Source organism: Staurois parvus, unplaced genomic scaffold (assembly GCF_062004578.1).
Source record: "Staurois parvus isolate SC_StPar_1 unplaced genomic scaffold, SC_StPar_1.0 ptg000032l, whole genome shotgun sequence".
NCBI lineage: Eukaryota > Metazoa > Chordata > Amphibia > Anura > Ranidae > Staurois > Staurois parvus.
Genome location: NW_028317828.1, coordinates 1,907,263 through 1,934,878, shown reverse-complemented (window position 1 = coordinate 1,934,878; position 27,616 = coordinate 1,907,263). Strand labels below are relative to the sequence as shown.

The 27,616-nt window shown below is 43.0% G+C and overlaps 1 protein-coding gene across 2 annotated transcripts in view; it reads right to left on the bottom strand.

Annotated features, from left to right (window-relative positions):
* The window catches only part of DHDH (dihydrodiol dehydrogenase), a 136,873-nt gene that overhangs the window by 82,201 nt on the left and 27,056 nt on the right, over positions 1–27,616 (bottom strand). For both annotated transcript variants that reach the window (XM_089660856.1, XM_089660847.1), the window contains exon 2: positions 21,387–21,498. In XM_089660856.1, the coding sequence (XP_089516982.1) occupies positions 21,387–21,423 (37 nt within the window). In that variant the 5' untranslated portion in view covers positions 21,424–21,498. The remainder of the gene's footprint in view (positions 1–21,386; positions 21,499–27,616) is intronic.

Genomic DNA, 27,616 nt, shown 5'->3' with positions numbered 1-27,616 from the left:
CCATTCCACACCTAAGTGTAGAGCACAATGGGCCCAAGATATAGGGGAAATTAGTGGGAACCGATGGCACATGGCTCTGGAGTCAATCCCTTTAACCACCCTATCGGCTTTGCATAAACTTTCACAACTGTTCATCCTTCAACTGACTTACCGGACACCTGCTAAACTGTTTAAGTGGGAGGAGAGATACACCCATGTGTAGTGTGCATAGGGGGGTTTAATCCATATGATCTTGCAGTGTCCAGAACTTACAGGGCATTGGGTGGAGGTGTTAGACTATATCCCCCATCCCTAATGATGCACGAATAGGTTTACTGGGCACAATAGATTCTAAAGTTTTTCAGCCTGGGGTTTTTATTATGGTTGCCTGCCTTTTATACCTGACCAGGAAATGTCTTGCTAGATATTGGATGTCTTCCACAATACTGACCAAGAAACAATGGGTAGACTATGTTAATTCTGTCTTGCTACGAGAACAACTCACTTATCACCAAGCCGGCCGGCGTTTCTTGGAGCAAGGGAGACATCAGCTCTCTTTCTCCTGCACACAGGACCGTGGCAGATGGAGACATGCGGAAACGGGCTGGGTGAACCCCCCTCTGCAATTCACTCATTGTGTGAGGGGAATGTCGAGTGCAATGTTCCCCAGAAGAGAGTACCTGGAGCCGCCTCACCCCTCACTTGGAGTAAAAGAAGAGATGTCCTAAAGTGCGGGAAAGTCTCTCAGAGAAGTTCAATCTCTATAGAAACCAGAGATCTCACATGGGGGAGAAGTATTCCTGTTTCGAGTGCGGGTAATGTTTTTCAAAGAAGTCCAGCCTGCATATATATCAGAGATCTCGCATGAAGAAGATGCTATATCCCTGTTCTAAGTGCGGGAAATGTTTTCTCAGTCAAAACTAGACTTTACATGTATCAGAGACCTAACAGGTGAAAAGCCATATGTTTGTCCTGAGTGCGGGAAATACTTTTCAGTGAAGCCCAGTCTTCTCACACATCAGAGATCTGACACGGAGAAGACGTTGTATAACTGTTCGGAGTGCGGGAAATGTTTTTCATAGAAGCCCTTTTCTTCATATATGACAGAGATCTCATATGGGGGGAAAAGCCATATTGGGGACAAGAGGGTGAGTGAGAGCTGCAAAAGTACTGAGATTAATATATTGCATGGGAACTGAACTGTATGTATTGAACTATATGTTTAAACTGAGGAGGGGTTCACCCAGGGAGTCTTAGAGGAAAATCAGAAGGAGAACAATGTAAAACAGATAAAGATCTAGAAGAAGAGGACCTGGGTAGATGAGTCCAGGAGTGGGGGGGAGAGAAAAGGGAAGAAAAGAACTGAGAGGGGGATACCCATGGAAGACAACAAATTTTGATATCAAAAACAGCCCCCCTCCCCCCCCCCCCCAAAACCAGAACTGCGGAAAATTGAAATAGTCCCTGACAGCATGAAAAACAAAGTATCAAAGGGAGGAGGGCCTAAGGCTTCTCAAACAGGGTCAATTAAAAAATATATACCCTCACAGGAGAAACAGACTTCAGAGAGACAACAGGGAATAGGTGTAAGAGGTGAGAGGGAAAACGGCGGGGAATGTTCCAGACTATCCCTCGGAATAGCTAACAGTAGTCAACATATGGCAGAAGAAGTGGCTATGGATAAAGTAGAAGAATAAGAGGAGAGCTCACAGATGCCTACTAAAGCAGAAATGTTTAAAAGGACTTGAAAGATCCCTAAAACAGGAACTGGCAAAATTACACAAAGACCTGGGGCAAATATTATCAAGGTTGGAGGAGACGGAAGAAAAACTAGATAAACATGCCCAAATTATACAGAAATTAGAAAAACGGGTGATGGTAATGAGAAAACAAAGAAATCTGTTATATAAATTGGAAGACCAGGATAATAGGGATGGGAGATGCAATCTAAGGATACGAGGCTTTCCAGAGATCTCCCAAGGAGAAGATTTGACGGGAATAATAACGAGAATGCTGAATACTATAATGGATAGAACCAGGGGCGGACTGACCATTTGGAAACTCGGGCACTGCCCGAGGGCCCGGGGTCAGTAGGGGGCCCCATAAGATGCCCCTGGTACCTTTTTCATAGGCTTTTTTGAGTTTGGGCAAGGACACAGGGGCCTCATGATCCCCTATTGCCCGCGGGCCCCATGAGTTGTCAGTCCGCCCCTGGATAGAACTATAACAGAGCCTCTCAAAATGGAGGGAGTATATAGAATAGGAAAATACATACAAGGAGATAGAAAGAAAAAGCCAAGAGATGTAATAGTGCAATTCCATAATGTTTGGGATAAAGAAGAGCTTTGGAAGAAGATAAAAAGGAAGAGCAATAATAAAATATGGAGAAATAAATATACAGATCTTTGCGGATTTAGCAGCAGAAACATTAATAAGAAGGAGAACTTTGAAACCATTATTGGAACAGATGACAAAACAGAATGTTCAATATAGCTGGGGGTTTCCAGCATGTTTGACCGGATGGAGAAATGGACGATCAGCAAGACTGAGATTCCCTGAAGATCTGAGAGACTGTTGTGAGAGACTTGATATACAGAAAATAAATATTCCTGGTTGGGAGGAAGAAGGAGAAATGTGGGCTATGGATAATTAGGGGAGGCAGGTAGTTCTAAGGAGTAATAGAGAGTAGGAATAGTAAAGAGGAATAAGATGGGAGGGAGGGGGGGGGGGGGGGGGAGTTCTCTCTTTTTTTTTCTCTCTCTCCATCCATTTCTGCCTCTCTCTTATGATTTTTGAAGTTTACTAAAGTATGGCAGGACACGGAGGATGAGACAGGCTTATTGGGGAAAAGTTCATGGTCAGAGCTTCACCTTAAAAGCTGAATCAAAGGTGGGGTTAGGACCACAAATGATTCATAGGCAAAATGTAAGCCTAAAGGGAGATGGGGGAGGGAGGGAGGAGGAGGGACAGGAGAGGTAGTTTAAGACTCTGCAAAATAGCGGGAAAAACATCAGTCAGGAAAAATCCTAGAGATCAAAAAGGGGAAGATGGAGGAAAGAGGAAGAGATGGGGAAGATAGGAGGTGTGGACAGGAGAAGAATGGAAGATATTCACATTGTGACTTATAATGTTAAAGGGTTAAATAGCCCTGGGAAGAGATTTGGGATTTTTAAAGAAATTCAACATAGATTTTCTTCAGTTTTTTTTTTTTTTTTTTTTTTTTTTTTTTTTTTTTTTACAGGAGACAAATTTGGTTCAAGAATCAAATGTGAAATTAAATTCCAGATATTATCCAATGTGGTTTTATGCAGATTCCCCAATTAAACATGCCAAGGGAGTGGCAATAATTTTTGCGAGAAATATAAGGTTTAAGCTGGAAGACAGATTGGTAGATACAGAAGATTTCTCTTTCTGAAGGGAAATTTACAAGAAATAGACTGTACATTAGCAAATATTTATTGCCCGAATAAGAAACCGGAGGTATTCCTAAAAAATACTCTGAGGAAAATAATGGATTTAAAAAAAGGCAATTTAATTGTAATTTCAATCTCTGCATGGATCCCCAGATGGATATGACGTCCCCTGTGCAGAGAGATGGTAGTAGGTCTCTGAAATCCTTGAAAAAAAATGATATACCAGTGTCAACTTGTAGATATATGGAGAATTAAGCACATGAAGGACAGAGACTATACGTTTTATTCTAACACATGAGATGTATTCAAGACTGGATTATATGTTGCTGGACCATCGACTTATTGAGTCTCTGGTCAAAGTAAAAATAGAAGTGATGTCAATATTGGACCATGCCCCTGTCACAATGCAATTATTATGGGGAAATGAGCAGACTGGGGGGAAATTATGGAGGTTAAATGAGACACTTCTCCAGGATTCAGAGGTGGATCAAAGAATTATAAAAGAAATAGAGCAATTTTTTGAGGAAAATGTTTCTGGTGAAGTGTCCGTAGCAACAGTGTGGGAGTCTCATAAGGCGTATATTAGAGTAATCCTGATAGCGATTGGAGCAAAAAAGAAGAGGGAAAGAAGAGAAAAAATAAACACGCTTCTTAGGAAACTCTGAGTTAGAGCAGATACATAAACATAAAGTAACAAAAAGATTATGAAGAGGGTAATAAATAAAATAGAAGAATTAAATACATTTCTGGAAGAAGATAAGAGAAGAGTGTTCAATAAAATAAGTGAGAGATACAGATGGGGAGATAGGCCAGGAAAGCATTTAACCACTTGCCGCCCTGCCACTGTAGAAATACGGCGGCAGGGCGGCACTAGCAGGCAAAACCACGTTTTAAAACATGTGTTTTGTAAACAGATAGGGGAGGCGCACCGCCGCCCCATCTGTCCCGCCGATCACCTCCGCGGATGTCAGTCGCTGGGTCACAGCCGGTCCTTAGCGGCTGTTTCCCGGCGATCGGCGGTAAACAGTGACGGAGAGCACAGCTGCAGTAGCTGTGCTGTCTGTCACTTCCTTGTCAGTTAGAGGACGAGCTGATCGAGACAGAAGAGTTTCTCTCTCTCTCGATCAGCCTTGTCCCGTCCAGCACACACCCCTGCCCCCTAGTAAAACACTCCCCCTCACTCAGATAACCCTTCCCTGCAAAATAAAGTTAACTCCTTCCTCCCCAGTGCCATTAGTAGTGTCAGTGTTTTTCTTTTTGCACTGATCACTGTATTAGTGTTTTTGGGGATGTCAGTGACCCCAAGTTAGTACCCCCCAATGTCAGAATGTCCGCCGCAGTCCCGCCATAAGTCACTGATGGCCACCATTATTAGTATAAAAAAAAAAAACTAAAAATCCCAGTATCTTTCCCACCATTTGTAAACGCTATAACTTTCACGTAAACCAATTAATTTACACGTATTGTTTTTTTTTTTGTTTTTTTTTTAGCAAAGACATGTCGCAGAATGCATTTTGGCAGAAATTTATGACTAAATTTGTTTTTTGCATTTTTTTTTACTGGACATGTTTTATAGCAAAAAGTCCAAAATATTGTTTTTTTCCCTAAAAAAAAAAAAGCCTTTTTTTATAGCGCAAAAAAAAACAAAAAAAAACACAGCACAGGCGATCAAATACCACCAAAAGAAAGCTCAATTTGTGGGGAAAAAAAAAGGATGTAAATTTCATTTATGTACCGTATTGCATGACCGCGCAATTTTCCGTTAAACTAGCGCAGTGCTGTATAGCAGAAAAATGGCGTAAGTTGCAGTATTTATACCATAGTTTGTAGACTCTATAACTTCCACACAAAGCAATCAATATACACTCATTGGGATTTTTTTTTACCAAAAACATGTAGCAGAATACATTTTGGCCTAAATTTATAACCAACTTTGAGTTTACTATATATTTTTTATAGCTGAAATAAAAAAATATTGTTTTTCTTCAAAATTTTTGGCTTTTTTTTATTTATAGCGTGAAAAATAAAAAGCGCACAGATGATCAAATACCACCAAAAGAAAGCTCTATTTGTGTGAAAAAAAGGACGTAAATTTCGTTTGGGTGCAGCATTGCATGACCGCGCAATTATCAGTTGAATTAGTGCAGCGCCGAGTAGCAAAAAGAGGCCTGGTCATTAAGGGGGGTAAATCCTCTGGAGCTCAAGTGGTTAATGAGAGCTCAGAGAAAAAAAAAATAAAAAATCTAAGAACTATATAGAGAAAATAAGAGACCACAAAGGAGATTTAATGTATTCAACTAAAGATATAGCTAAAGTGTTTAAAGAATATTATAATAAGCTATATAATATTATCTCCCACAGCTCCATAAGTAAAGATGAAGTAGGAATGAATGCATTGGGAGGAGAGATGGAAATGAGGAGGGAATCCCTACAAGCCCATGTAGTTCTCATACGTGTGCCTGCCACTGCTTACTCCCTCCCAACTCGCCACACACAGCATTGAAGCAGGCTGTGCAGGATGAGGGGAGGGATACCGCGGTGAGGGGGGGTGCTGGGAGGTCTCTGCGCGCCCCCTGTGGGCACAGCGTGGGTGCAAGGCTTCCCGCGCTCTGCAGCCACCAGTGTCACGAGAGCGCGGCCTGAGTCAAGGGGGCATGCCTCATTGCCCCGGCAATGCAGCGCTGGGCCGGCCGTTGCCGGAGCAACCCGGAAGCGTCCTGCTCACTCCCTCCCAACTCACCGCACACAGCCTTGAAGCAGGCTGTGCAGGATGAGGGGAGGGAGACCCCGGCGGGGGGCCGCTGGGAGGTCTCTGCACGCCCCCGGTGGGTGCAGCGCGGGCGCAGGGCTTTCCGCGTTCTGCGCCCACCAGTGTCACGAAAGCGTGGCCCGAGTCAAGGGGGCGTGCCTCGTTGCCCCAGCATCGCGGTGCTGGGCCGGCCGTTGCAACCCAGGCGCGTCCTGCACGGCTTTAAAAAGGCCAGCGCAGGACCAGGCCAGTCTCTTTCTCCTGTGCCGCTGCTGGAGTAACAAGCCGGGCCTCTGCAGCTATCCCCGCTGAGCACTCTGCAGGAGCCCCCCCTCCAAAGGTCAGAACCCTTACCCGCTGCCACTCTGCCAATACTCCAGGGCTGGAAGTGTCCCTGGAAGCTGTCAGTGTGTGCTCGTTCCTGCTCGGGACAGGGTGCTGTGCGGGGTCTGTGCCGAGGCCAGGCCCCACAGCCAAGAACCTGCCGAGCCCCTGCAAGCCTGATGTGTCCCTGCCTGCTGACCGCTGTGTCCCTAGAAGGGTGAGCACCGTTAGGGTCCCTGTCTGCTGATCGCTGTGTCCCTGGGGAGCTGCCCCTGCCTGCTGATCGCTGTGTCCCTGGGGAGCTGCCTGCTGCTGAGTGCCTGCAAGCCGCCTACTGTGAGTGTCCCTGGAAGCTGCCTGCTGCTGAGTGTCTGCAAGCCACCTATCGTGAGCGTCCCTGGAAGCCGCCTGCTGCTGAGTGTCTGCAAGCCGCCTACTGTGAGTGTCCCTGGAAGCCACCTTCCGTGAGTGTCCCTACAAGCCGCATATTGCAGAGTGCTCTGGACTGCCCCTATTGTGTGCCCAGACTACCCTTGCCATGAACTGCCCCTGTTGTGTGCTCAGAGCATCCCTGCCCTGAACTGCCCCTATTGTGCGCTCAGACCACCCTTGTCATGAACTGCCCCTATTGTGCGCTCAGACCACCCTTGTCATGAACTGTCCCTATTGTGCACTCAGACCACCCGTGTCATGAGCTGCCCCTATTGCGCGCTCAGACTACCCTTGTTTGAACCACCCCATGGCGTGCCCGGAGTATAGCTACCTGGACTGCCCCTCGGAGTGCTTGAGCCATCGCTACCTGTTAAGGCCCTGTGAGGCTGCTGTTGTCCCTAGAAAGCTGTGTGGGAGCTGTGCTGAGGGCAGACCCCCTAGTCAAGGTTCTGCTGAGTCCCCGTGAGCCTGATGTCCGTAGAAAGCTGGGTGGGAGCTTTGCTGAAGCCAGGCCCCACAGCCAAAGTCCTGTTGAGTCCCCGTGAGCCTGATGTCCCTAGTAAGCTGTGTGGGAGCTGTGCTGAGGCCAGACTCCATCGCCAAGGTCCCCTTGAGTCCCCATGAGCCCTCTTACCGTGGGTGTCCCCACAAGCCGCATGTTGCGGAGTGCCATGAACTGTCCTGATTGAGTGCCTTTCATAATTCAATAAAGCTTTGTGTGTTTACCGGCTTTTCTGTGCGTTCTGTCCTGCCTATGCTTCCGTCACAGAAGGTAAAGATGATACTCACTGTTCAAGTTACAGACCGATTTCCTTATTAAACACAGATACCAAACTATATACAAAAGCTCTGGCAAACAGGTTGAAAGACCTAATGTCGGAATGGATACACATAGACTAATGCAGGCCATAGATGGGGAGAAAAACGGCCGATTTTTCGTCCGAAAATAAAACCGGCCGATTATCTTATCGTTAGTGGACGATTTTGTCGGCCGTTTTTCGTGTATTTTGGACTTTCAGATTATCGGTGATGTTGGAAAATTTTCGAAAAACGCCCGACTTTATCCTCATTGATGGTCAAAAACGAACGATCGTTTTCCGAAAAAGGATCACAAAGGCCACAAAATGACATCATTTCCCGTTATAGGTTACTCATTAATCGGCCGATTTTCGTAATAATTGGTGGTCAGGTAAGTTTTTTAGACCGACCGATAGTTCGTTAATCGGCCGAAAATCTGCCGTTTTTCTCCCCATCTATGGCCTGCATAAGTAGGGTTTGTCCCAGGGAAAGAGGGTAGAGATTGAGATCTCTGTTTCTCATACAAAAAAGTAGGAAAGAGAAAATCCCTGCGGTGGTACTCTCTATTGATGCTGAAAAGGCATTTGATTGGGGATATATGTTGGATACATTGGAAGTATTGGGGATGGGACCTACAATGAGAGAGTGGATAAGGAAATTACAGGTGAAACTTGAAAAATTAAAATATCATGCAAAAGTTCATTTATTTCAGTAATGCAACTTAAAAGGAGAAACTAATATATGAGATAGACTGATTACATGCAAAGCAAGATAGTTCAAGCCGTGATTTGTCATAATTGTGATGATTATGGCTTACAGCTCATGAAAACCCCAAATCCACAATCTCAGAAAATTAGAATATTGTGAAAAGGTGCAATATTCTAGGCTCAAAGTGTCCCACTCTAATCAGCTAATTAAGCCATAACACCTGCAAAGGGTTCCTGAGCCTTTAAATGGTCTCTCAGTCTGGTTCAGTAGGAATCACAATCATGGGAAAGACTGCTGACCTGACAGTTGTGCAGAAAACCATCTTTGGCACCCTCCATAAGGAGGAAAGGCCTCAAAAGGTAATTGCAAAAGAAGTTGGATGTTCCCAAAGTGCTGTAAGCCATAATCATCACAAATCACGGCTTGAACTATCTTGCTTTGCATGTAATGAGTCTCATATATTAGTTTCACCTTTTAAGTTGCATTACTGAAATAAATGAACTTTTGCACGATATTCTAATTTTTCAAGTTTCACCTGTATATAGTCAACCCTCTGCAGCAATCATGGTTAATGGGGAATTGTCAGAGTATTCTGGGATGCAGAACAGAACTAGACAGGGATGCCCTTTATCTCCATTGCTATATGTTTTATCATTGGAATCTCTTTTGGCTACAATAAGGAATAATATCGATATAAAAGGAATTTGGATAGGAGATACGGAGCATAAGGTGGCAGCTTATGCAGATGACATGCTGTTCTATGTGGGAAACCCAAGGATAACATTGACAAATTTAATGAAAATCACTGAAAGAATATGGGGAGATGTCAAATTTAACAATTAACCCAACAAAAACAGAAATGTTAAACATAAATCTTCCAAATAGAGAGAAAAATAGGTTACAGGAAGAATTTCCCTTTGTTTGGAGAGAAAAAGAATTGAAATACCTAGGAATAAAATTAACTGTATCCTCCAAGAACTTGTATTATTATTATACAGGATTTATATAGCGCCAACGGTTTGCTCGGCGCTTTACATTATAGTGGAAGACAATACAGTAACAATACAGTTCAATACAAGGAGGATTTGAGGGCCCTGCTCCTTGGAGCTTACAATCTAGGAGGGAGGGGTGAATGGTACAATAGGTAATAACTGTGGGGGATGGAGTGGTTGGAAGAGTAGAGGATTCCAGTATTAGCAGGGGGCGGGATAGGCTTCCCTGAAGAGATAGGTTTTCAGTGATCGCCTAAAAGTAAGTAGAGTAGGCGATAGTCTGATAGATTGGGGTAGGGAGTTCCAGAGGATGGGTGACGCCCTGGAAAAGTCTTGGAGACGAGCATGGGAGGAGGAGATAAGGGAGCTAGAGAGTAGGAGGTCTTGCGAGGAGCAGAGAGTACGGTTTGGGTTATATTTAGAGATAAGATCAGTTATGTAAATTGGGGCAGTGTTGTGGACGGCTTTATATGTCATTGTTAGGGTTTTGAATTTTATCCGTTGGGCAACTGGGAGCCAGTGGAGGGATTGTCAGAGAAGGGTGGCAGATACATAACGGTTAGTAAGGTGGATGAGTCTGGCAGCAGCGTTTATGATAGACGGAGTGGGGATAGCCTGCAGTGAGGTAGGCCAATGAAGAGGGAGTTACAATAGTCAAGGCGTGATATGACATGGGAGTGAATAAGTAGCTTAGCGGTTTCTGGGGTTAGGAACGGTCGTATCTTGGAGATGTTGCAGAGGTGTAGTCTACATGATTTTGTCAGCGATTGGATCTGGGGCTGGAAGGACAGATGGGAGTCTAGGAATACACCTAGTACCCTGGCATGAGGGGATGGAATGATGATTGTGTTACCGATATTTATGGTGAAGGCAGTGGAGGTGGCATGGGCAGGGGGGAATACTAAGAGCTCAGTTTTGGAAAGGCTGAGTTTGAGGAAGTGGCGTGACATTCAAGCCGATATGTCACTTAGTAGGCTAGCGATGCGAGTGGAGATTGAAGGGGTGAGGTGAGGGGTAGACAGATAGATTTGCATGTCGTCAGCAGAGAGATGGTACTTGAAGCCGTGGGAGTTTATCAAGTGACCAAGGGAGGAGGTGTAGATGGAGAAGAGAAGGGGTCCAAGGACAGAACCTTAAGGGACCCCTACAGAGAGAGGGAGTGAAGAGGAGGTGGCAGCGTTATAGGGAACACTGAAGGAGTGCTGCGCTAGATAGGAGGAAAACCAGGAGAGAGCAGAGTCTTGTATAAATTGAATTTCAAAGGATACCAATTAAACTACCAGAGGTATACTTTAGATCAATTAAAAAAAATGTAATATTTATTTGGAGGAATAAAAAACCGAGAATAAACCAGGAAATTCTATGTAGAAATAAAGAGAAAAGGAGGATTGGGAGTCCCAGATTTAAAAACATACTATAGCTCGGTAATACACCCTGTTCCAAATTATGCAAATTATATTTTTCTCATTTATCTAAATAATTGATGTAAATAACAGTCAGCATAATTCTCATGTTATCAACTATTAAGAGTACAATTCAAATTTTATTGAACAAACCTCCTAATGATAACAGTATTTTTTTTTAAACTTAAAAATCTTACAATGCACTGTTCAAATTATTACACACAGTAAGTTTCAAAACACTTTATAGGTTGTAAAGAACTGAAAATTGTCATTTGTTGTGTTTGCAACATATTTACTGAAATCAAAAGCTATTTCAATCAAACTTTTAAACAACATTTTAACTTTTTAAACATTTTAACAGGTCACGTTACATTTTAACATAGGACCTCCTATTTGATAGCAGCTTCACAAGTCTTGCATCCATTGAACTTGTGAGTTTTTGGACAGTTTCTGCTTGAATTTGTTTGCAAGATGTCAGAATAGCCTCCCAGAGCTGCCGTTTGGATGTAAACTGCCTCCCACCCTCATAGATCTTTTGCTTGAGGATGCTCCAAGGGTTCTCAATAGGATTGAGGTCAGGGGAGGATGGAGACCACACCATGACTCTCTCTCCTTTTATCCCCATAGCAGCCATTGATGCAGAGGTATTCTTTGCAGCATGAGATGGTGCATTGTCATGCATGAAGATGATTTTATTACGGAAAGCATAGTTCTTTCTTCTGTACCAGGGAAAAAAGTGGTCAGTCATAAACTCCACATACTTTGCAGAGGTCATCTTTACACCTTTGGGGACCCTAAAGGGGCCGAGCAGCTCTGTTCCCATGATTCCGGCCCAAAACATAACTCCACCACCGCCTTGCTGATGTCGCAGCCTTGTTGGAACAGGATGGCTGTCCACCAACCATCCACTACTCCATCCATCTGGACCATCCAGGGTTGCACGGCACACATGTATTTTTCTGCACAATGCAGCGGTTTCTGCCTGTTAGCATTGGTTAGTGGTGGCTGCATAGAAGGTTTATGCACAGTTGCAAGACTCTGGAGGACTCTACACCTTAATGTCCGTGGGACTCCAGAGGCACCAGCAGCTTCAAATATCTGTTTGCTGCTATGTAATGGTATTTTAGCAGCTGCTCTCTTGATCCGATGCATGGATCTGGCAGAAATCTTCCTCAATGTGCCTTTATCTGCACAAACCCTTCTGTGCTCTGAATCAGCCACAAATCTCTTAATAGGGCGATGATCATGCTTAAGTTTTCGGGAAATATCTAATGTTTTCATACCTCGTCCAAGGCATTGAACTATTTCACTCTTTTCGGCAGCAGAGAGATCCTTTTTTTTTCCCCATATTGCTTGAAAATGGTGCTCTGCTTAATAATGTGGAACACCCTCCTTTAGTAGTTTTTCCTTAAATTGGGCTCACCTGCCAATCTAATTATCACAGGTGTCCGAGATGGTTTTCAGTGATCAAAAGAGCCCTGACACACAATGCCATCCATGAGTTAAACTGAAAAACAAAATATTTAATCTTTGTGACACTTAAATAGAATTTGCATAATAATTTGGAACAGGGTGTAATGGCGATAATTTTTGACTGGACATAATGCAGAGGGGAAAAGCTGGGTCAAAATAGAAAATATACTAAGTAATACTAAATTAAGTGGAATCGTTTGGTTACCTCCACAATACAGAGGATTAGCAGACAGTAAAAGTGTTGTTCACATTTAATGTTTTAAGAGTTTGGGATGTTTTACACAAACAAACAGATGGGGTGGGAATTTAATTCATTGTTAATACTGTTAAAGTCCACAGAGTTTTTCCCCCCAGGCTAAAGAAGGCATCACAGGGAAGTGGATTAAGAAGGAAGATGCACAATTAAGGGATATAATGGTGGGGGAGGAAATAGGATCACGTAGCCTCCCTGGCGGTATTCCCGAGTGTAGCTTGGAGTAAAGTTTCAGTACCACTAGCGGTAACCCCGAGCTACACTCGGGGCTTACCATGCTGCGCTGCTCCGCGATCTCTCGGTCACTTACCTTGTCCTGCGCTCCCGCGATGTCCCTCCTGCAGTGTCCCCGGCAATGTAATCTGGCGGATGCCGGCATCTGTCATCTGGGCTCCGTCCTCTGCGAGCGTCGGGACGTACGGGGGACAGAACGGTGGGAAATTTGAAAATGACAAAAAGTGACATTCACAAAAATCACATAGTAAATCATTACTGTACCAAACCATTTCACATACATTTTGTCCCGAGTGCTTTGTCCTGTGCCCTGCCTTCATTTTTACTGTTCTTTCTACCTGGAAACTGAGAAATGTCCATGGCATCTAAAAAGCGTCCCTTTAGGTCAAAAGCGGTTTTAGACCAGCTAGAGAACAGCGATAGTAAATTAGAACTACTTGCAGAATTGAGCGATAATGATTCGTGGGGAAATCAGACACTGAAAACGATTTTGCGACTTTGCTCAGTGATATGCGAACTTGGCGCTATATTTCAAATTTCAGTGTTTTTGGTTTGATTATATTATTGAATTAAATGTATTATTATATTATTTTTTATGATTATTTATTAAATTATAATTTATGATTTCATGTTTCAAGTTTTATTCTACCCGGGATGTTTACTAGACTCTTGTTCGGATTCCATGCAAAATAATGGTACCGCTTTCAGCACCAAAAATCTGAAATAATCATACCGCCAGGGAGGTTAAGGAATTGGAAAAAAAAAGAAGTTTTTACGAGAATGGATGAGTGGCGTTATTTTCAATTGAAACATTTTATAGGAAAGCTTCCAAAGCCTTTAAGAATAAGAGGATTGGAATCCTTTTGAGCACTTATGGAAGTACACGGGGAGATGGGAAACACAGAACCTCTAAAATATATAAGATTCTCACTGAAATAAAATGTAGATATAAGTCCTCCATATATAAACAAAATGGGAAAGAGAAAGAGGGGTAACAATAGATGTGGAAAAACAAAGGAAAATGTATAGAATAATCTACGGAAATATAAATATGCAGGAGGTAGAAATTAATTATAAGTGCTTGGCAAGAGGGTATATCACACAGAGTGTGGCACACAGATTGAGTGGAGATAATTCACCTTTATGTTGGCGTGGATGTGGAAGTAGAGGCACAATGTATCACATATGGTGGGAGTGTTCTAAAATACAAGAGTATTGGGGGAAAATAGTAAGCTTGGTTCAGAAAATTACAGAGGTTGATATTCTAGTAGACCCAGAGATTTGCTTTTTTCATAGTACTAAGCTTTCAGTTACAAAATACAAAGAATCTGGTTTATTGTACTATTTGAATGCAGCAAAGGGACGGATACCCATGTATTGGAGGAAACAGGAGGTGCCGAAAATAAAAGACTGTGTGGATAGGGTGGATCAAATATGTAAATTGGAGGAACTTGATCATTTGAATTAAGATAAGATGGAGAGTCACCATACAAGATGGAACAAAATGGGAGGAATTCAAAAAGTCAAGGCTAGCCTTAGAGGCTATGGGGGATTAACATAGAATAATATGGAAACATATTTTGTTCTTCTTTTATAGGGATTACGATCTCCAGAAATAAACAGGAAAATGCAGAGCAGAAGGGGTTAGAGATTGGATGGGGGAGGATGAAACGATAAATGTTTTAATATGCTAAGGTTTTAATGAGTATGTTTGTAGAACTTGTTTATCTGAAAAATAATAAATATTTAAATTTAAAAAAGAAAACCCAAAACACACATTTTTAAGGTTTTGTAAAAATTTTTTTGCATAGTAGTGTCTGCTGGGTTTTGTTCTCCCACTGGCACCTGCATCATAGAAGAACCCACCAGCAGAGTTATCATTCCAGAGTGGCAGCCACTCATTGTGAGCGAATTTTGTTTTCTCTTTCATTCACTGACAGACACAAAGTCTTCCATTCTCGACCATAGGGTTATATCGCCACCTACAGGAGTAGTACACTAGGCAGAAAAAAATAAACTTGGCACCACCTATGGTTAGTCCTGGCTGATATAAACCCTCTCCCTGCATAGGCAATCCAATTTTTTCTGCCTAGTGTTAAGGAGTAGTGACCTTGCTCTCTGCTGGGACCTGTGGTTCCGTAGAATTTTGTCTCTTTCTCCGTTTTTCCTGGGTTTTTTTCCTTTGTAGATCTTCAATCAACAGCTGGACTGGGCGATGGGCTGGATAATATAGATCCAGTGGTCACCCCAGCCTGACCAGTGAGCCTGTGCAGACCCAAGCACTGGATGGGCCGCAACATGCCCCATTCTGGACCAGGGCGGCCAGCGAGTTAAATGTCTTGCAGGAGTGCATATGACCAGGCACTTAACGTCCATATCACAGCGCTACCTTGGTCAAGAGCCCACCCCACTTTGGTGGAGAGGTGGTTCTGTCTTTGCCTCCCTAAATTTGTAAGTAACGTTCTCCCCCCCCCCCCTTCTGGGTGCGGTGTGGGTGCTCCCTGGGATGGTCAGCCCTGCAGGGTCCCCTCCTCTCTGCCAGAACCCTTGTATTGCCATATTTGCTCCTGGGTCCCTCTCCACCACCCTATCTTGGTCTGGGACACCTGGGTGCTATCAGTTACCTTGGTGTTGTGTAACAGGCTGTCCTCCAGCTCAGACAAGTTGTTTTGCTTGCCTGGCTTGCTGTGGGGGTGGTGGGTGCTGTGTGATACTGCTGCATGGTCCTGTGGCTGGTTTGGGCTTATTGTGTCCTTTTCCTGGCAGCCATTTTCCCAAAGACCTTGCTGCAATGAGCGGCAGCCATTTTCTTACAGCCCTGCAGCAGCCCGTTCTAATGTATTGGGCCTTGCTGTGCCTGGGCTCTGGGGGGGGGGGGGGGGGAGGGCTATGGTGGCCATTTTCTGACTTCCCTCCTCTAGCTAGCAGCTTAGTAATACAGTCTGATGGCCATGTTTTTGATGTCTGCAGTGCCCAATAGTAGCCTGGGCTTCGGGGGGGTGGGGTTTTGGCGGCCCTTTTCTTGTAGTTCCACAGCAGATTCTTTGCTACCTCCGCGTATGTGGATCACATGGGCAGCTGTTCCCGCGCATCCTGCTGTGCTGGATGTGTGTTCCATGTGGCTTCTCGACCCGCTTCCTTTGAGGGCACTGCTGGCAGCTCTGCACGTGCCTTGGTGGTGGTGAGTCCTGGTTGGGTATCCTCTCTCTGCTGGTCTTATATTACTTGGTTTGAGGTTCCTTGTGGCTAGTGGGTCGGCCTAGCAGTGCCTTCCCTGTGAGTCCCCTTCCAGAGATGGAGCCTCAGGACCATGTTTCCCCACCTGATCCCCCCTTGAGGTTGCGGGCCCATCAGGGACCTCTGTTCCCATTGACACACTGACAACGGTCCTGGAGTCTAGTTTCCTGGCTGGAGGTGGCGTTAGGGCATAAGGGGAGCAAGAAGCGACCCCCGCCCTCTTCTGTTTCATGGGATTCTGAGTCCAGCTCTGCCACTGCAGACGCAGGCCTGCCCGCACATCCTGCCGACGAGTTACCCGACCCTTCTGACAGTAAGGATGAGTCCTCCACTGCTGCCATTGTGCACAAAAAGGCACTAGTGGATGCACTTATCTCTGTACGAGAAACCTTAAAGATGGAGGTTGCTTCTGGTGTGGTCGCAGAAGGCCTGTCCCCTTTGGAACGCGCAAGTCACAGCATGTGGCGAAGGTGTTCCCTTATCCTCTTTATTTTGATACATTTGTTTACAAGGATTGAGGAGTCTCCATCCTTTAAGGATCCAGCAGACAGGAAGGTGGAGTCAGTTGCCTGCATTAAGTTCACTATTGCTTTCTTGGCTCTTCGACTGGTTTTGGCCACTGCCCTGGTGTCCCAGAGCCTCAATGAATGGGCCATACACCTTCGCCATGGCCTCAGGGGGAATAAGTTGCCCCAGCTTATGTGGAATTGGTGAACCAGCTGGTCCAGGACCTTAAGTTTGTGTGTGATGCATCCCTGGATATGGCCTTTGCTTTCCAAACTTTCTGTTTCAGTTGTGGTGCTTTCATATGTGCTTTGGCTTAAATGTTGGTCTGCACACCAGACATCAAAGAAGGCTCTTATGGATTTGCCCTTCGAGGGTGATCGCCTCTTTGGGGCCACCGTGGATGACATCCTTAAAAAATTAGCAAAGAAGGGGGTGGAGGGAGTGCTTTTCTTCCTCATTCCTATTCAGTGGCTAGAATTTTGTGTTTTCTGCAACAGGGTGTTTAGAAGAAACTGGCGCTAAGTACCATCAAGGGCCAGGTTTCTGCTCGGGCTGTTTTCTTTCAACGTCCTCTAGCCCTGCACTCTTTGATCCGTACTTTTGTTCAAGGATTTAGGCATGTTGTACCTCTTGTGCGCTCCTTGTTGCCGCCATGGGATCTGAATCTGGTTGTATTTGTTCTCCAAAAGCCTCCCTTTGAAAATATCAGGGATATTCCCTTGCTAACCCAGTCCTACAAGGTAGCCTTTTTAGTGGCCATCATTTCCGCCCACAAAGTGTTGGAGTTGGCAGTCTTGTCTTGTAGGTCTCCTTATTTGGTGGTGCACAAAGATAAAAGGTGGTTCTCTGTCTGTGTCCTTTTCTCCCAAAGGTGGTCTCTGACTTTCATTTAAATAAGGATATTTTCCTACCATCCTTATGTCCTCGCCTGTTGAATCCTAAAGGAGTTCGCTCTGTATGCCTTGGATGTGGTTCGAGCAATTCTAGTGTATTTTTCTGTTACAGAGTCCTTTCGGAGGTCGGATTCCCTTTTTGTGATTATGGCTTGGCCAAGGAGAGGTGTGGCAGCGTCTTCTGCTACAATTTCTAGATGGATTCGGCAGACAGTGATTCAAGCTTACACTGTAAAGGATAGAGTTCCTCCCTTTCCTGTAAAGGTACACTCTACCTGGGCGCTTAAAGCTTCTTGGGCCTTCTGTCATCAGGCATCTGTGTCTCAAATCTGCAAGGTGGCTACCTGGTCATCTGTGCACACCTTTACAAAATTTTACAAGGTGGATGTCTTGGCATCTTCAGATGCATGTTTTGGCCACACAGTAATGCGGACAGTTGGTTGAGGTTTCGGTTTTCTTTGGGGGTTGTTTTCTGGTTGGGCTCCTGTGTTCCTATTGAGCTCCTGTTGGCCTGGTTTTGGTCTTGATTTTTCCCACACCTCACCCTTTGGCACTGCTTCAAGACGTCGCTATGGTTGAGAATGGAGGTCGCTGTGTCCGTCAATGAAAAAAAGAGAAACCGGGATTTTTTGTTACACACCGTAATCTCCCTTTGTCTGAGTTAATTGATGGACACAGCACCCACACCTCTATGAATTTTGTTTTCTTCGTTTCCCTGATGATCAGTGCAGTTCCATCAGTGCAGCATATCAGTGCCGCCTTATCAGTGCAGCTTCATCACTGCAGACTCATCAAAGCACAATCAGTGAAGAAGAAAATGTACTTCTTTGCTAATTTTCAGAACAGAAACAAGAAAAAAAGTTTTTTTTGTTTCTTTTAATTTCAGCCCTTTTTCTTCATTTGTTCTGCAAAAATAAAAAAAAACCCAGTGGTTATTAAATACCACCAAAAGAAAGCTCTGTCTGAAAAAAAATTATAAAAATGTAATTTGGGTACAGTGTTGCATGACCGCGCAATTGTCATTCAAAGTGCATCAGCGCTAAAAGCTGAGAATTGGCCTGGGCAGAAGGGGGTGAAAGTGTCTGGTATAACTTTAGAGCCATTATTTTTTGAACACCCAGTAGCATTGTCCCCCTATGTGCCATTACTTAGTTCTTTCTCTGATAAGGTATAATCAACATGAATTTATGAATTGTTGTTAGACCAACCTGTTCTCTTTCTTTGAGGAAGTAAGTGAGAACTTGGGTGGTAGAACTCCAGTGGATGAAGTTTATCTAGATTTTTAAAAAGGTATTTAATACTGTACTTTATGAATGTTTAATCTATGAAATAGGATCTCTTGGAGTTGAGGAAATCGGATGTACATGGCTCGGAAACTGATTACATGAATGAGACCAGAGAGTAATAATAAATGATTAATTCTCTGAATGGTTCAACGTCTTGAGTGGTGTGCTCCAGGCTTCTGTCTTGTTGCCAATGTGGTTTAATTTAGTTATTAAAGATATAAAAAGGTTGTAATCAGGAGCTCAACTTCAGTGTTTGCTAATGATACCAAAATTATGCAGGGATATAAACGGACACAGGATATAGCATCATTTCAGGAAGACCTTGACAAAATAGGGGTTGGGCAGCTACATAGCAGACAAGATTCAATACTGAGAAAGATTATGCATTTGAGTGCCAAAAATATACATGCAAATTACACATTAAGAGGGGGCTTCCAAGGAGAAATAGTGATGGAAAAAGGTGGCGCTTGTAGATCACAAACCTAGCAAGCCACAGCCCACAAAGCTAGCAAAATACTCTCATGCATTAACAATTGAGGATCAATAACTAAAATCAATAATTTTACCCCTTTACAAAACACTGGTTTGGCCTCACCTCGAATATGCAATTCAGTTTTAGTCACCAATCTTCAAGAAAGACTTTTTTGAAGAAAAAAAAAAATTACAGTTAATTGATAGGCAACAAAATTAATAAGGGGATAGTTGACCTCAGCTATGAGGATCGATTACATAGAGTAGTTGTTCGCTCTGGAGAAGGTGCCTAAGAGGGGATATGATTACTATGTACAAATATATCAAGGTGACTCCAGTAACTGTAATAAACGGTTTTATCTAAGGTCCCTGAAGAGGACATATTGCCACAATCCAAGGTTAGAAGGAGGTTTAACCTTGATTGCGGAAAGAGCTCTTTACTATTAGAATAGTAAAAATGTGGAACTCCCTCCCCCGGGAAGTGGTACTAGCTGAGTGTCCACACAAAAAAAAGTTTAGATGTGTTCTTCAGGAAGTAAACAAAGTGCTATGGCAATTGTTAAGGAATAAAGTTCACACCATCATTAGGTTAAACTGGATGGACCTGTGTCTTTTTTCAATGTTATAAACCATGTAACCAAGTATATAGACAGGTCAGAAACTAAAATGTTTTTGGTAATTCTGATTTACTTTTCTTTAACCACTTCCTGATGAAAGATAAAACAGACCCTTAAAACCTGAATGTAGTCTTTCAAAGTTGGCAAATGTTATTAGATACAGTATCTCCTGATTTTGTTTCTATAAATGTAAAACTGGCCCAAGATAGTAAAACATTTTTTTTTTATTTTAGCTGTATACAGTAGTTCTTTCCATTACCATGACCCCACAAAAACAGCAAAATAAAATTATTTTCCTGTCAATCATGGCAATACTACATATGGGTGCATCTGTTAGAGCAAGAAACATTTGTGCACATTTTGCTTTTTTTTCTTACCTAAAAACAGACAGACACTCTGACACTAAATTTTCTTTAATCCTACCAAAAATACACTGGTTCTGACCCCCAACCCTGAGCCCAAGCTTGATCAAATTCTAAGCTAGTTATTCTATATTTACTTTTTGTTACATTCCTATCCTTTGGTTAGGAGAAAGGTGGAATAGGTCTCGCCATGGTAGTCAATCACAGGCTATCACAGTGATCATGGGAGGCAGCCGTCCTGGCGCTCGATCGTACGGGACCCAGAGCTGTTGGTTGAGCGGTCGCTCTCAGTCTATGTGCAGGGAACATGCTATGAAACAAGCTTCCAGCACAAAACACAGGTGCACATACAGTATATGTGGCACCTGGAAAGAAGGTCTGTCTTCATGATGCCTCATATGTGTGGCCTGAACAGGTTAAGTACACTATATTGGTTTTGTCAAAAATGTAATCATTACACATTTCCCACAGCACTATAGGATTTGTAATGAAGGGGTTGCAAAAAACTGGTTTCCTTTCAAACACTTCTGATTGAAACCTTAAATGGAACAGTTTGAATAGAAAGAAAATAAGAAAAAACGGTCACTGCTTCAACTTTACACGTGCTTCTACATTTCTACTTGGCCTATTCAGCTTTGTAAACAAGTGACCCTTTACAACAAGATATAAAAAGAATCTGGAAAGCATCTGAAATTAATCTGAGAACTCCAAACTGCTGGCTGGATATAAGAACATTAAATATTCATTTTCAGCATTTACTTGATTTACAAAAATAAAAGTCATTAGAAGATGGAAGAAAACTTTAAGGAACCAGGGACTATGTACATATACTGAAAGCAACTGCTAAATCTAAAGAAAGTAAAGTTAGTACTGGCTACAATGTATTTTGGCATATTGGGGACCAGTGTCTTGTAAGCTAAGCAAAAGGTCTGAACAAATTGAAATTAAATTTTTCTGTCCCTCTTTCCGCCTCAGGTTTCATTCTTTTTGGTCTGATGTAAAGACCTCTATACCAAATGTACTATTTATCTATCAAAAATTATATTGTTAAACCGTTGATCCAACCTTTAAAATACTGAGTGTTATTTTGTAAATCCAGCATAAAGGAAAAGTACTAATGAAAAATATACTTGTTGGGTTTAAATAATCATATTTTCTGCATATTCCTTATTTATGGAATGCATAACAGAATGGTGTCCTTTGTCTACATGTTATGTGCTAAAAGGTGTCTCAGAAAGTTGGGATATGTACTTACCAATGTCAGGATCACTGGCAAGCTCTTCATAGGACATGTATACTTTTGGTATTCCATGGTTTTCTGCAAATTCCTTGGCACGACTGAAATCCCGGGCAGCCAGAGCCACTATCTGAGAAGTTTAATGCAGAATTAAATCTGTTAATAAACTGATAGTGTATATAATATAACAACCCCAATTTATAACTAGCTTTCAGAGCAAGGTGCATATGAAAGGACTTTGAACAGAGCAAACAAATAAATGTCTTTCCCAGCATACTTACACCTAGCCAGGAAAAATATTACAAAAAGCAACAATATGTGTTAAAACAGGTTTTAGTTGTAAATAATATAATATATACACACACAAAAATGCTCACATCCTGTACGGGCAAGCAGATACAGTTGCAAGAAAAAGTATGTGAACCCCTTGGGATTACGTGGAGTTTTGCATGAATTGGGCATAAAATGTGCTCTGAACGTCATCTAAGTCACAACAATAGAAGAACACAGTCTGCTGAACATAATACTACACAAACATTAGATGTTGCCATGGTTTAATTGCACATAACATGTAAACATTCACAGTGCAGGGAGGAAAAAGTATGTGAACCTTTGGACTTAATAACTGGTTGACCCTCCTTTGGCAGCAATAACCTCAACCAAACGTTTCCTGTAGTTGCAGATCAGACCTGCACAACGATCTGGAGTAATTTTGGACCACTCTTCACAAAACTGTTTCAGTGTAGCAATATTCTTGGGATGTCTGGTGTGAATCGCTCTCTTAAGGTCATGCCACAGCATTTCAATCGGGTTGAGGTCAGGACTCTGACTGGGCCACTCCAGAAGGCGTATTCTGTGCTGTTGCAACCATTGTTTTGTTGAATTACTTGTATGCTTTGGGTCATTGTCCTGTTGCATCACCCATCCTCTGCGGAGCTTCAGTCGGCGGACAGATGGTCGTACGTTTTCCTGTCTTGATAAACTCTGGAATTCATTTTCCCATCAATGACAACAATCCGTCCAGGCCCTGAGGCAGCAAAGCAGCCCCAAACCATGATGCTCCCTCCGCCATGTTTTACAGTGGGGATCAGGTTTTGATGTTGGTGTGCTGTGCCTTTTTTTCTCCACACATAGTGTTGTGTGTTCTTCCCAAACAACTCAATCTTGGTTTCATCTGTCCACAGTATATTTTACTAGTAGTGCTGTGGAACATCCAGGTGCTCTTTTGCAAACTTCAAACATGCTGCAATATTTTTTTGGACAGCAATGGCTTCCTCCGTGGTGTCCTCCCATGTACTCCATTCTTGTTTAATGTTTTCTTTATTGTAGATGTGTCAACAAAAATGTTAGCATGTGCCAGAGATTTCTGTAGGTCTTTAGCTGACACTCTGGGATTCTTCTTTACCTCATGCAGCATTTTGCGCTGTGCTCTTGCAGTCATTTTTACAGGACGACCACACCTAGGGAGAGTAGCAACAGTGCTAAACTTTCTCCATTTGTAGACAGTCTGTCTTACTGTGGACACATGAACATCAAGGCTTTTGGAGATACTTTTGTAACCCTTTCCAGCTTCATGCAAGTCAACAATTCTTGATCGTAGGTCTTCTGAGAGCTCTTTTCTGCAAGGCATGGTTCACATCAGACAGTGCTTCTTGAAACCAGTAAACCCAAACAGGTGTGTGTTTTTTTAAGGGCAGGACAGCTGTCAGCAACACATCCAATATCATCACACTGATTGGAGTCAAGGTTGGCTCACTCCTGGCTCCAATTAGCTCTGGGAGAAGTCATTAAGCTAGGGCCTCACATACTTTTTCCTCACTGCACTGTGAATGTTTACATGTTATGTGCAATTAAACCATGGCAACATCTAATGTTTGTGTAGTATTATGTTCAGCAGACTGTTCTTCTATTGTTGTGACTTAGATGACGTTCAGAGCACATTTTATGCCCAATTCATGCAAAACTCCACGTAATCCCAAGGGGTTCACATACTTTTTCTTGCAACTGTATACTGATAGGTCTGCAGGAGACCTGCATTGCACCAGCGATCTAGTAAACACACAGATCTAACTTTTCGTATTCTGTTAGCCCAGCAATGGGCAAACTACGGCCCGGCGGACCTTTTAATCCGGCCCGCGGACCGTGGCAAACATTGGCTGTCAGGATGTAGGTGGGGCAGCGTGACGAACTCCTCTCCTCTCACAGTCCGCCCTGAAGACCGGAACGGCGCGGGAACACGGCGAGAGGAACGCGCGGAGCAAAGGTAAGTGAATTGACACAATATGGGGAATGAATTACTATATGGGGGATGAATTACTATATGGGGGATGAATTACTATAGGGGGGGATGAATTACTATAGGGGGGGATGAATTACTATAGGGGGGATGAATTACTATAGGGGGGATGAATTACTATGCTTACTATGGGGGAATATTACTATACTTACTATGGATGGCATGGTAGTGGCTGGGCCGGCCAGCAGCTAGTCCGGCCCCCGGGTCCAATATATGAACCCATTGCGGCCCTCAAGTCAAAAAGTTTGCCCACCCCTGTGTTAGCCCAACTCAAAATTACTGGATTTGATCTCTATGTTAGTACTACCCAAGCCCCACTTCATGGATGTAAAAGTTAAATAGACAGTTTTCTTTGCAAGGGAATTTGCCCCAGAGCTTACGGAATGAGGTGACTCTGCTGATTTCCATCATCCCATCAGATGCAAGCAAAAATATATATTTTTTCTTTGAACATGATTGGGTATTCTTTGCAAAGTGAAATTTCACCACATTCGTTAAGCTCTGGGGAACATTTTCTTGTAGAGTGCCACTTCCCTAACATTTGATAAACCACTCAATTTTTTATTATTCTGCATGGATGATGGGAAACATGCCTAAAATAGCTGTAAAACTTGTGTTAACAGCATTTAAAAATTCATCTCACTTGCATCAGACAAAACCAACGAAGACTCCCATTGAAAAGATTTCCTTGCATCATCTTGCTACACTGGGACAGAAAGTGAGGGCAAATCATCCCAGTGAGAATACAGAAACCCAACAGATGTGTGTATGTATGTATATATATATATATGTATGTGTGTATGTGTGTATGTGTGTGTGTGTGTGTGTGTGTGTGTATGTATGTACAGTCATGGCCGAAATTGTTGGCACCCTTGATATTTTTCCTGAAAATCAAGTATTTCACACAAAAAAGGTATTGCATTAACACATGTTTTGCTATACACATGTTTATTCCCTTTGTATGTATTGGAACAAATATAAAACAGAGGCAGAAAAGCAAATATGACATAATGTCACACAAAACCCCAAAAATGGGCTGGACAAAAGTATTGGCACCCTTAACTTAATATTTGGTTGCACACCCTTTGGAAAACATAACTGAAATCAGTCGCTTCCTATAACCATCAATAAGCTTCTGACACCTCTCACCCGGAATTTTGGACCACTCTTCCTTTGCAAACAGCTCCAGGTCTCTCTTATTGGAAGGACACCTTTTCCCAACAGCAATTTTAAGATCTCTCCACAGGTGTTCAATGGGATTTAGATCTGGGCTCATTGCTGGCCACTTCAGAACTCTCCAGCGCTTCTTTGCCATCCATTTCTGAGTGCTTTTTGACGTATGTTTGGGGTCATTGTCCTGCTGGAAGACCCAGGATCTTGGACGCAAACCCAGCTTTCTGACACTGGGCCCTACAGTGCGACCCAAAATCCTTTGGTAATCCTCAGATTTCATGATGCCTTGCACACAGTCAAGGCACCCAGTGCCAGAGGCAGCAAAACAACCCCAAAACATCATTGAACCTCCACCATATTTTACCGTAGGTACTGTGTTTTGTTCTTTGTAGGCCTCATTCCGTTTTCGGTAAACAGTAGAATGATGTGCTTTACCGAAAAGCTCTATCTTGGTCTCATCTGTCCACAAGACGTTTTCCCAGAAGGCTTTTGGCTTACTCAAGTACATTTTGGCAAACTGTAGTCTTGCTTTTTTATGTCTCTGTGTCAGCAGTGGGGTCCTCCTGGGTCTCCTGCCATAGCGTTTCATTTCATTTAAATGTCGACGGATAGTTCGCGCTGACACTGATGCTCCCTGAGCCTGCAGGACAGCTTGAATGTCTTTGGAACATGTTTGGGGCTGCTTATCCACCATCCGGACTATTCTGCGTTGCAATCTTTCATCAATTTTCCTCATCCGTCCACGACCAGGGAGATTAGCTACAGTGCCATGGGTTGCAAACTTCTTGATAATGTTGCGCACTGTGGACAAAGGCAAATCTAGTTCTCTGGAGATGGACTTGTAACCTTGAGATTGTTGATATTTTGCCACAATTTTGGTTCTCAGGTCCTCAGACAGTTCTCGTCTCCTCTTTCTGTTGTCCATGCTTAGTGTGGCACAGACAGACACACAATGCAAAGGTTAAGTGAACGTCTCTCCTTTTTATCTGCTTTCAGGTGTGATTTCTATATTGCCCACACCTGTTACTTGCCCCAGGTGAGTTTACAGGAGCATCACATGCTTGTAACATTCTTATTTATCCGCAGTTGTGAAAGGGTGCCAATACTTTTGTCCAGCCCATTTTTGGAGGTTTGTGTGACATTATGTCGAATTTGCTTTCTTTCCTCCCTTTTTTTGTTTTGTCCCAATACACACAAAGGGAATAAACATGTGTATAGCAAAACATGTGTTAATGCAATACGTTTCGTGAGAAATACATGATTTCCTGGAGAAATATCAAGGGTGCCAACAATTTCGGCCATGACTGTATGTATGTATGTATGTATGTATGTATGTATATATATATATATATATATACACAGTATATATATATATATAAATATATAAATCACACTACCCAGTGAAGAAATAAGAGGTACGGGGTGATTCTCGCCTTCACACCTACAAATCAATACCCCTTCTTAGGGATTTCTCGGTGACAAATCAGGCCCTAGGTGTATCACCTGTCATTATTGCCAACTGGCTTTCACTGAGACTACTTCATCATTTATACAGACTATAGTGGTGTCTCTTCCAGTAGCAGGATAATTAGATTTTCAACTATCCATCTGAGAGGGAGGGGGAACTAGGGTTATTAGGAGAGAAGTAGGGACAGGGTAAGGTTTCGGGTCTATTTGGAGTGGAGTGTGGGTCAGCTGGGGGGTGCTGGAGTTGCAGGGGAAAGAGTGTGATGTGGTAGAGATATAGATAGATAGAGATATAGATAGATAGAGATATAGATAGATAGATAGAGATATAGATAGATAGATAGAGATATAGATAGATAGATAGAGATATAGATAGATAGATAGAGATATAGATAGATAGATAGAGATATAGATAGATAGATAGATAGAGATATAGATAGATATATACATAGATAGATATACACACACACACACACACACACACACTTTGAGCCCCTATAAATTAACACCCTGGAGGAGGAACAGAGTTTTGACACCTGGGAATATACAGTGTTAGCCAATCCCGACCAATCCCTAACTAGGCCCTGAGGAAGCTTTGGTAAGTGGGAGGAGTGAAACATGTAGGCAATGTTTTCTACTCCTCCATGGTCTGAAGCCCAGTAGTGATGCCAGAGTGCACAACAGCATCCACGACCTGCACAGAGCGCGCTATTGCTGCAGCAGGATACACTGAAATTGCAGCCTGACTACATTATGGACACGGCTTATTTCGGATATACCATGTAAGGAAGAGCCTTGGCACACCAGCAAGACGTGGTGAGATTGTTTATATGTAATTTGAGCACTATGGTGCCTGCCACAGTATTACTCCCACAGACTACTCCAAATCATTGGTCAATCAACTACTATACACAGGAGGACATCTACTATAAGTAGGCAGGACCTGGCTGGAACATCGGGGCATATGTTTGGAGAGACTATCGGACCTTCATATCATTGTTGCCATAGACAGACATAAATGCCTGGTATAGCATAGTGCATGCTATTTTGCGCTGATTTGAAAACACTCAGCCACAATGAGCCAAAGGTTTAGTACCTGCTTTATTGCTATATGCTAGCAATGAGTACTATATAGTTGGGACCCAGCTCTTGTATAACATGCTTGGAGCCATGCAGAATATACAAGTGTATAAGTGTAAGTGTGAAAGGAACAGGGACTAGGGTTTTTAGGATGGAAGTAGGGGCAGGGTAGGGTTCTGGGTCTATTTGGAGTGGGGTGTGGGTCAGCTGGGGAGTTTTGGAGTGGCGAGGG